This window comes from Glandiceps talaboti, chromosome 23 (assembly GCF_964340395.1).
Source record: "Glandiceps talaboti chromosome 23, keGlaTala1.1, whole genome shotgun sequence".
NCBI classification, from domain to species: Eukaryota; Metazoa; Hemichordata; class Enteropneusta; family Spengelidae; genus Glandiceps; species Glandiceps talaboti.
In genome coordinates this window covers 10,253,953-10,265,229 of record NC_135571.1, presented here as the reverse complement: position 1 = coordinate 10,265,229, position 11,277 = coordinate 10,253,953, and the positions used below count along the sequence as shown (strand labels likewise).

The 11,277-nt window shown below is 36.5% G+C and overlaps 1 protein-coding gene across 1 annotated transcript; it reads left to right on the top strand.

The window, feature by feature from the left end:
* The first annotated feature begins 1,495 nt into the window (after positions 1–1,495).
* Positions 1,496–8,355, top strand: LOC144452929 (WASH complex subunit 3-like). Its single transcript, XM_078144143.1, has 7 exons — positions 1,496–1,616; positions 2,487–2,585; positions 2,951–3,016; positions 4,392–4,517; positions 5,420–5,518; positions 6,011–6,075; positions 7,144–8,355. Exons 1-7 carry the CDS (start codon positions 1,566–1,568, stop codon positions 7,238–7,240), a joined length of 603 nt encoding a protein of 200 aa, XP_078000269.1. The 5' UTR covers positions 1,496–1,565; the 3' UTR covers positions 7,241–8,355.
* Positions 8,356–11,277: the final 2,922 nt, after the last annotated feature.

Below are 11,277 nucleotides of genomic sequence, written 5' to 3'. Positions count from 1 at the left end.
GGAACGATTTGTTTAAAACTATTAGCTATAAAAACCCACTTGTAACGTGCACGCGCGCTGAACATTATTGGATCACACGTCAATCAACACATGTTAACGTACTTATGTGGCTGTAGACACAGTATGGTGAAATAAATGCAGTCGCGTTGTTTGTTTTTGAGTTCGCAGCAAAAAAATCAGCGTCTCGATGAAGTAAGGCTATACTGTTTTTATAATAATAAATAGATAGATAAATTGACAATGTCTAATTATTTGTATTTTAACAATTGCAGTGAGTATATGTCAAACACTGAGTCAACATTTTGACAGCTAAAGGGTATAATGTTGGTTGACTACTCGGAAAAGCATTAGCGCAGTTTTAAAAGCCAAACCCTCAATGTTTACGTGATTCGAATACGAAATGAAAATCAAAAGTTCTTCACGATGTTTAAAACGTCACATCAAACCACAGACCCTCTTCACCAACGTGAGGGTCTATGACCACAGGGGCATGTAATATTTAATAGATTGTTGTTTTCTTATTGCTTAGAATGTCGTTTTCTTAGGAAAATATCGTACAAATGTATCAATCTCTATACTACGAAGAAATCCCTTACATGTAGGAATATACATTATTCAAAATGTTGTTACATTTAGTCTGTAGACCTGGAAAACAACAATCTATGAAATATTACACGACCCTGTGTCTATGACCAAACCTCAGATCACTCTATATACTAGTACACATGTAGTTAGCCCTCAGGATCTAAGAGTGTTGACAGCTTTGCATGTTGTGTTCAGTGTTTCTATGTATTTGTTTGAATTGAGTAACAATAGACCGGTTGGGATTTCCCCTCTATTATCTACGATGTAACTGAACTCGTATGTCAATAAAGAGTTGTAAGGAGAGGTAGGGTAATACTATAGGCTGTAAGGGACACCGTGAAGGGCTGCCCTCACACATCGACAACCCCTTTCAGAGCAGACCGGTGAGGGCGGACCGACACACGACGTATCTATATGTTACAGTCGATTATACGATTGCCAGTGTTCATCATCATAACAGGTGTTTTTTGTGTGTGTTGAATAAAAGAAAAAGACGTTCCAGTTGCAACTAGTGTCGCTATAATTAATATAGCTATCCCATGTATTTTACTTATAATTCACTTTGATCGGTGACATCCATAGAAATTACGAAAAAAACACTGTTCCTAGGTTTGTTATTTTTGAGTACGTCAAAACATTGAACGATAAAAAAACAAAAACAAATAACATTGCAGTTTTTGTAGTTAATGGAAGGATATCACAAATACATTGATGTGACACTTCCTAAATGTGAGCAATTTCTTGTATCACCTGCCGCCAAGGTGTCAGCATAGACAGTGGTGGGGTGTCAGTTTATGGTGTCAGTTTATACAATGTTTTGGTTTGTTACCCGTTGCAATGCAACAGCGCCCTCTGTCGTAATGAAGTGATATACGGAAGTGACCCGTCATGACCTTGTCATGTGAGATTGTCATCACAGCGAAGAACGGAGCTCGGAGACACCGTGGAGTAGTGGAAAGTCGTAATACACTCGAAAAATTATGGACGAAGATGGCTTACCGTTGGTGGGAGCTGGTGTAGATTTAACTAAGGTTAGTCTCCACGTAATTTCTGTTAATTTTAGTAAATAAGGCATACATTCTGAATATAATTATTGATACTACCGTATTTACATTTCAACAAGGGGGTGTACCATTGACTCTGCATGTACATGTATCGCCGTAAATATCGAACAGGAATCAAATTGATAATGGCGCTGTCAACGATTTTTGTTGTTTCTGTTATTTGGGCCAGATTATTGTAAATGTAATCACCCTTCTACAGTGCAATTATATACTAGAATAGTAGCTACAACTGGCTATATACTATAATTTCTAAATTGTGTTTTGCTGTAACTTAGTGGGTGATACTTCTATGCTTGAATGTTTGTCAGTGGTAGTCAATGTACACGTTTCGAATGATATACATATCATTCAGATCACTAGAATTACTGAAATGTTTCATGTAATGGTTTGCTGAATATTTCAAGTCGCAAAAAATATAGCCTGCATTGTGAATTTAAACCACTGCCTGACTAGCTGTTTGTAATGCAGTTAGTGGCAAAATGTTAATTTAACCATGCCCCCCCCCTCCCATTCAGTTATCAGCATGCCTGTATTTAGATATTTATATATCACAATATGTAAATTATGTCAGTCTTGTGTTCATCTCAATGAGTGCACATTTACATATTGACTTCATTTGAATATAGTCAATACGGCTGATGTACGTTATCACTCCCCATTGTGACCAATCAGTTGGGGGTTTTTTTCAACCAATCACTTTGAGTGTATGATTTCTAAACCACATTAATTGGTTGGTGTTGATAGCATTATAAGCATTTAGTGAGACACTGATACAAAAACACAGATTGCGACATAACATTTTTCAATTTCTCTTTCTTCTTTCTTTTTTTATTTTAGGTGGAAGCAATACATCAGAAGAGAATGTTAGCTTTTCTAAATCATTTTATAACACACACTGTCAGATTTCTTAATAAATTCTCCTGTGTATGTGAAGAGGTAAGTCAAGCATAGAATAGACTGTTGTACTGTGTTCTCAAGATACATTGTCAGCTGGTCATACCTCCTAGCCCTTCTTGTGTTGAGAATAATTTCAAACAATTCATGTAGCCACACCCCAAAAGTCGTTATTACAATATGGTTATCCAGCTGCCGTAGGGTTAAATTTACATAAAGTATATGTAAATGACCACATCACATAGCGTAACGCCATGAATATTTACATACTGATTCATTTGAATAATGACAGTCTGACTAGTTGCCATGGTTTAAGGGACTGCAAGTTGTGATTGACCAGGTTATTGGGTGAAAATTTTCACGATGACAAATTTATCTGTTTTATTCTATTTGTTTTTTTCTTTCAGAAATTAGCAAATCTTAACCTTAGGTTACAAAAACTTGAAACAACATTGAGTATTCTTGAAGCTAAGGTAAGAATCAGGTAGATAATCCTCTTGTAGTGTGTGATATAGGTATGTATCAGGTAGATAATCCTCTTGTAGTGTGTGATATTACATGTAATAAGTACAATATCACACTGTCCCTGCCCAAGCTTGTACTGTATTTGGGTTGTCAGGGGCCGAGTGATTTGCTTGTACACCTTTTACCTGTGCAGTCCACTTTAGAACCAGCCTAGACTCTCTCACAGTCCTCGGAACTTCGCTTTACAAAAACGACGCTAAATGAATTATTTTGTATGTACCGATACCATCTACATAACGTACTCCATCGTACTCGAACAACCTTGTACTGTACGCCCTCATTGACCACATAGAGATATATGTTCGTTGACGTGTGACTGCGACGCTCCGTATTTTCGCGAAGTCCTCGGGGCTTCGCGATAACACAGAGCGTCGCAGTCACACGTCAACGAATGGTTATCTCTATCATGGTCGATGAGGGCGCACAGTACAAGGATATTCGAGTACGGTTATATAGCTGGTATCGGTAAATACAAAATAATTCGTTTAGCTTTAATTTTAGTAAAGCGAAGCTCCGAGGGCTGTAAGAGAGTCTAGAACCTGCCAAGTGTCGGCTGGGTTTGATTAAGATTTAACCTGGTCTGTATGTAAGAAGGGTGATACTCAGTTTGACCCTGCCGAACTGTGCTGCTGGTTTCCCTGGGTACTCTGGTTTTCTCCTTCTTCATCCACACACAGTCCCTCTATGGACTGTGTTCAACACTAGGGCATTGCTCTTGGCGAATATTCAACAAATTTCGGAAGTTATGTGGAAGATTAAGGATTATTATTATTACTATTTAGCTAGAGAGGTGCCCTTCTGAGACTATAATTAAACCAGCGTCCATTCTATGGGTTATCAACATGTTATGACAATAATTTTAGTTTGTGTCTATCTTAGAAAACCGAAACCTCAATTACCAGAGTATTATGTAGAAATGCCATTTATTGTGAATCACAGATTTTAGCAGAAAGACATTTTTTTCACATTTTCGTTAAATAAAATGTGTTGATTTCATTCATTTACACTTATCAGTACAGAGCTGGTATAAATGAGAACTTAGGCAGGAGTGACAATTAGGCCTTGCTTGACAACTTTCAGTAAAGATATTGTCAACTGTTTGTATTGCTAATGTAATTTTACAATTATACTACAAGCTGTTGACAAGATATTTAATGGAAGATTCGTACCAAAGTCTGTACGTCACTTCCCCCTAAATTCATATCAATGCCAACTCTATACTAATAAGTGAAAGTGAATGAGTTTTTCATGTGTAGTAAAACTCTATATAAAAATTGACTTTATTACACATTCCTTAATATAGACTACTATTCGTCTCCACAGCTTGCATCCATTCCTGAGTTAGATAATGTCACAGCAGCATCAGCGCCCTCTGGAGGCAGCTCAGCACCACAAGCAGCAACAGCAGCTACACCACAGCCACAGCAACAAACAGTAGAAGAACAAACAGTAAGTGACTGGTAGAATGGGTGTACTAGGGGGTTCACACAACAAACGTAACATCAGATCGGTAGAATGGGTGTACTAGGGGGTTCACACAACAAACGTAACATCTGATCGGTAGAATGAGTGTACTAGGGTGTTCACACTACAAACGTAACGTCAGATCAGTAGAATGGGTGTACTAGGGGGTTCACACAACAAACGTAACATCAGATCAGTAGAATGGGTGTACTAGGGGGTTCCGAACCATGATTGACGTGAATACAAGGTGGCGGACAACGGTAATCATAGGGGGATCGCGCGCCCGTGGTTGGCAAGTTAGAAATGACGGAAAACATTATGTAAATAAATTGTATTCAATCAGATTGGTAATTTGTTATCATTGTAATCATTTTGACGATGTAAAATCATTTAATTTAACGGAAATGTGCGAAACTTTTAAAAAATGTTTACATGTAAGTAATCATGATCGTGATTGAATGTTTTGTTTACAACCTCGTTTCTAGAAATGACGTCAGATTAATCACAATCATGTTTGGGCAAATCGAATGCGCCCCAGATCAGTAGAATGGCTGTACTAGGGAAATAGTGGATTTCTGCTGTTAGGCCAATAGAAAAAAATTGTTTCTGGTCAGGACAGTTTGTCTAAAATGGTGCGATGACTTGATTTTTTTTATTTCTCAACAAACCTGTCAGTCTACTATACTATTTATGACAGTTACTGTTATTTAGTACTTTAGAGCAAGTGTGTATGTGGGGTAGATGTCATTTACTTGTTCATGATTGGCTCTGCAGTTGTCTTCACTGAGAGATTGTCTGATGAAATGTAACCACAACAGTGTTCATCACATACAGCATTCACCTTTCACTTGTTTTCATTTAACATTTTATTGTTGTTTCATAAACAGCAAGGAGATGATGAGGCTGGTCCTACTGAAGCAGCGCCCTCTACAAACCCTGTATCACAGGACCCAAGATATGCTACATATTTTAAAATGTTACTTGTGGTAAGTATTAATGTGTCAATGCATATACTAGAAAATTACACCCTGGCGGTTGGTGGTGGTATTCACCATACACATCAATTGCATTGTAAAGCACTGTCATGATAAGTATCAGAATGCATGTAGAATCATTACTGTGTTTTGATTTGATCGATATTGTCATAGAAGTGCCTTCCCTATTGTCAGTAATCAGGTGACTATGATGTTTGTCATGTGATAGGTTTAGCCAATCAGCATCTAGCTCAGATGATTGCACCAATGTTTAAAGAAACCACAAAGTAAACACAGCCATGTAACTACATTGTAGTCTGTTCCTACAACCGTTAATACAGTGCAGTAACTTTTAAACACCAATACTATGTTGGGATAACTACAGCTGTAACTGGTCTGCTCATACATTGCTGCAACAGCCCTGTTATGTCAAAGAGTTGTACTCATATAGTAGTGTTTCAGACCCAAGTTTTAATAACTATGTATTTGCTGTCATCATTTCAGGGTATACCTGCTCAAGCCATCAAACAGAAGATGAAATCTGAAGGAAAAAATCCAAATTTGTTAGAGTAAGTAATGTTCCATATTCCAACTATTTTTATATTTTTGGTGCACCTAAATATATGTTAAAAGCCGAGGAATCTCAGTGTAAGGACACATCCAACATTGGCAGGTTAAATCTACATGTTACCAGGGTTACCTACCAAAATGACAAAGGATCCTATGTAACCTCAACTCCCTTGGGAGCCAACAGTGCATTAGTGCATTGCAGCCTCAGTATGTGCATAGGATTAAAGCATTCACATTGCAACCTCTATCCTACCAGGTCCCCAATTATACAGCTGGGTTGACTAGGGTACACATAGGATTACAGCATTCACATTGCAACCTCTATCCTACCAGGTCCCCAATTATACAGCTGGGTTGACTAGGGTACACATAGGATTACAGCATTCACATTGTAACATCTATCTTACCAGGTACCCAATTATACAGCTGGGTTGACAGGCACAATCATGGTTCAAATCTTGCACAAGGAGTGTAGCCATTCAGAAAAAAAAATGATAGTATGACAGAACCCAATGATATGCGAGTGCAAGTGTGGCGTACTCAGGGTATTTGCATGAGGGCTTGCAGTGTTCTCTGTGGTTGTACTTTCGTACGTGTAGCAATTGAAAATGCAGCAGAAAACACTGAGTACAGGTGCACATATCCCAGAGTACCCACACTGGAACTCATACAGCATGGAGTTCTGTTCATTACATACGTTTATCCGAAACAGCAAATTTCCAAAAAACATGATGTTATGTGATCACGTGCTTTCATGTACAATGAACATCGTACCCTCATTTGCATATCATTTGCATGTAGGTATGTAATAATGTTTCAGTATTGCACTGCAGTGCAAATACCACTAGTATGCACATGGGCAAGTAATTGCCAGTACATATGTAATAATGACAAGGTTTGAATCTACAACATACATGCAGATTCAAAGCCAGCCACTCTAATGATTTGAGCAACATGACTCCAACACGGCAGTGAATGAAAAAGTTCTAACATGTGTGAGTGTTTGTCTCCCCAAACTCCATACACCAGTACATCTTCAGGGTTTGTTTGTTTGTTTTTCCTTTCAGTACTCCTGATGCCCCAGCACCGCCACCTGATGATGCTAACTCAGACAGTGATGACTTTAGTGATGATGATGATGATGATGACAGCTATAGTGACTAGGAGAAAGTACTTCATCAGATTGTAACCATGGTAACAGGTATTTATCCAAGCAAAAGACCCATCAGAAGTTTGAGAAACAAGTATTTGACCGATGATCATAAGGAGACACTGATGTGTGTCATGGTTTATGTGTGTACACATGTATGGTTGCCATGACAACAAAAGTCTGTTGATACAGCATTGAGTTGTAATTTTGAAAAGTTTATTTATGAACTTTATGTAAATTCAATAATTTTACTGTGTTCAAATAGTTACTTCCAAACCAAAGAGACTAGAGTTTCAATTAGGCGACATGATTTTTTCGCCTTTCACAAATGGATTTTCCTACAAATTGTACCAACTAAATACAGACAGTTTTAGGGTGCAAGCCTATAAAATGATACACTTTGTCTCACTGTGAACACAAATCAACATCACTTTTGGATGAAACAAGGAAGATTCAAATACAAATCTTGATATTTGTGTTCACAGTGAGATAAAATATAACATTGTATATGCATATGTGCATGTATTTTGTATGTGTACTTGGGTAACAAAAATGTGTGAGACATAAAAAAAACGTGCTGCCTAATTGAAACTCTATGCTGTCTCTGGTTTGGTAGTAAAACAGTACACAATAGTAAACATATCTTGGGTGACAAGTATTGAAAGTCAATAAAATGTAAATTCCAGGAATACCTCTCACATCCACCCACTATCACTACCTACCCATCTAATGCATGTACCTAGTAGCCTAGGTAACCTATAGTCTATAACCTTCATGATGGTGAGTTTTGATTATGTCCATTCCACAAACGCTAATACTTATTTTCAGTGAAGCTTAATTTTCAGTTTGAGAAAAAATGTGGAAAATACATCATCAAAATCCACCAGGGCAAGTGACTAGACTAAGTACTTATGTTGTTTGTGTTCATTTAATTCATGCCTATTCTTATAAAATTCAAATGAATATTCGATCTTCAGATTCACAAACCAATGGTTAGCTTCTAGACTACCCAAAATTATAGTCAACTTTTAATTAAGTTAGTGATAGTGGTTGATTTTTGAGACTGTCAATACAATGACATTTCCCAAGAGAATGTTTAAATCTATAGTATACAGTATAGACTTGGGTATACACAGTCTTGTTTTTCAGATACATTTTAGTACAATAAATGAAAAGACCTATTGTTAAATATTGTGTTGTGTGTTTGTAGTGTTCAAGTATGATATAGTGTAAGTTGTATTGCATTGTCTGTAGTTTGTTATATATTTCAAACCAGCCATCGTGAATATCTTGTGTGAGTGATATGCTGTTGTAAGTTGTATTGCATTGTCTGTAGTTTGTTATATATTTCAAACCAGCCATCGTGAATATCTTGTGTGAGTGGTATGCTGTTGTAAGTTGTGTTGCATTGTCTGCAGTTTGTTATATATTTCAATGCAGCCATCGTGAATATCTTGTGTGAGTGGTATGCTGTTGTAAGTTGTGTTGCATTGTCTGTAGTTTGTTATATATTTCAATGCAGCCATCATGAATATCTTGTGTGAGTGATATGCTGTTGTAAATTGTATTGCATTGTCTGTAGTTTGTTATATATTTCAAACCAGCCATCGTGAATATCTTGTGTGAGTGATATGCTGTTGTAAGTTGTGTTGCATTGTCTGTAGTTTGTTATATATTTCAATGCAGCCATCATGAATATCTAGTGTGAGTGATATGCTGTAGTAAGTTGTGTTGCACTGTCTGTAGTTTGTTATATATTTCAAACCAGCCATCATGAATATCTAGTGTGAGTGATATGCTGTTGTAAGTTGTGTTGCACTGTCTGTAGTTTGTTATATATTTAAAACCAGCCATCATGAATATCTAGTGTGAGTGATATGGTGTTGTAAGTTGTGCTGCATTGTCTGTAGTTTGTTATATATTTCAAACCAGCCATCGTGAATATCTTGTGTGAGTGATATGCTGTTGTAAGTTGTATTGCATTGTCTGTAGTTTGTTATATATTTCAAACCAGCCATTGTGAATATCTAGTGTGAGTGATATGCTGTTGTAAGTTGTATTGCATTGTCTGTAGTTTGTTATATATTTCAAACCAGCCATCATGAATATCTAGTGTGAGTGATATGCTGTTGTAAGTTGTATTGCATTGTCTGTAGTTTGTTATATATTTCAAACCAGCCATCGTGAATATCTTGTGTGAGTGATATGGTGTTGTAAGTTGTGCTGCATTGTCTGTAGTTTGTTATATATTTCAAACCAGCCATCATGAATATCTAGTGTGAGTGATATGCTGTTGTAAGTTGTGTTGCATTGTCTGTAGTTTGTTATATATTTCAAACCAGCCATCATGAATATCTAGTGTGAGTGATATGCTGTTGTAAGTTGTGTTGCATTGTCTGTAGTTTGTTATATATTTCAAACCAGCCATCATGAATATCTAGTGTGAGTGATATGCTGTTGTAAGTTGTGTTGCATTGTCTGTAGTTTGTTATTTATTTCAAACCAGCCATTGTTAATATCTAGTGTGAGTGATATGCTGTTGTAAGTTGTGTTGCATTGTCTGTAGTTTGTTATATATTTCAAACCAGCCATCGTGAATATCTTGTGTGAGTGATATATCATATGCTGTTGTAAGGTGTGTTGCATTGTCTGTAGTTTGTTATATATTTCAAACCAGCCATCATGAATATATAGTGTGAGTGATATGCTGTTGTAAGTTGTGTTGCATTGTCTGTAGTTTGTTACATATTTCAATGCAGCCATTGTGAATATCTTGTGTGAGTGGTATGCTGTTGTAAGTTGTGTTGCATTGTCTGTAGTTTGTTACATATTTCAATGCAGCCATTGTGAATATCTTGTGTGAGTGGTATGCTGTTGTAAGGTGTGTTGCATTGTCTGTAGTTTGTTATATATTTCAAACCAGCCATCATGAATATCTAGTGTGAGTGATATGCTGTTGTAAGTTGTGTTGCATTGTCTGTAGTTTGTTATATATTTCAAACCAGCCATCATAAATATCTTGTGTGAGTGATATGCTGTGAGAAATGTTAAACATATATTAAATTTATAATGAAATTTCTACTCAGAGTCAAAATATTTCTTGGAAGCGAATCGCAAAATTTTATTACTAAGTATGAATACAGAGTCCATGAACTTTCATTCTTGCATATATTAAGTTACTTTAAAAATGTAGTACATATACATATAAATGTAGTGTATATCCTGCTGACATCAAAGAATTGATGAACTGAATGTTACAAACATGGAGAGTAATAACACTTGGCACAGCCGGTTGGAACAGCAGAGACTTGTCTTACATTTAATGGTTAGATAAGAACAGTTTTATGGCCTCTTTATGTGTACATGAAATACCAGGAGAACTGGAAATTTGTTTGTGAACTATTATGTAAAGAGGCTGTTCTTATCAAATGATGGAATGTAATACAAGTATGTGTACTTTGTGAGTGTGAACTATTATGTGAAGAGGCCATAAAACTATTCTTATCAAATGATGGAATGTAATACAAGGCTCTGTATGTTGAACATGCTGTGTCAAGTGTTATTAATCCAATATTCAGTTGTTTACTTTCCCTGTTTGTAACAAGTCTGGCTTGTCAATGCTTGCCTGATCCTAATAGTATTTAATATAGATAGCTTTTCATGTGTTTAAACTGTTGGTATTTACTCATATCATGCATATTTGCTTACATCATGCGTATTTAAATTAGCTATTCAAATAGATTTACAGCAGCAGACCTTGTATGTGGACCTTTATCCAGCAAGAAACCTAAGAAGAGGCAACAAAATATTACAGCTGAAATTCTAAATACCAGTCGATGGAGTAAATCTGAATTTTTCAATGGAAACTTGCCAGTTCCTCAATTGAAAGAGAACACCCACTTACCAGAAAGAAAGATGAAGCTAAAAAACTGTGGGGCCGGAAAGCACAATGGTTTGATGATACAAAGGAGAAGAGATGGGCAATACAACCAAGTCATGTCAGCTCATAAAGATGACATCAATACCTATAGGCTTATCAGAAAGAGCAGAT

Bases quoted from the DNA above. Each gene is read 5' to 3' on its own strand.
- LOC144452929 (XM_078144143.1), top strand. From the start codon at position 1,566: ATGGACGAAGATGGCTTACCGTTGGTGGGAGCTGGTGTAGATTTAACT. The intron at 3,017-4,391 runs GTAAGAATCAGG...TCGTCTCCACAG, and splicing joins TGAGTATTCTTGAAGCTAAG to CTTGCATCCATTCCTGAGTT. The intron at 6,076-7,143 runs GTAAGTAATGTT...TTTTCCTTTCAG, and splicing joins AAAAATCCAAATTTGTTAGA to TACTCCTGATGCCCCAGCAC.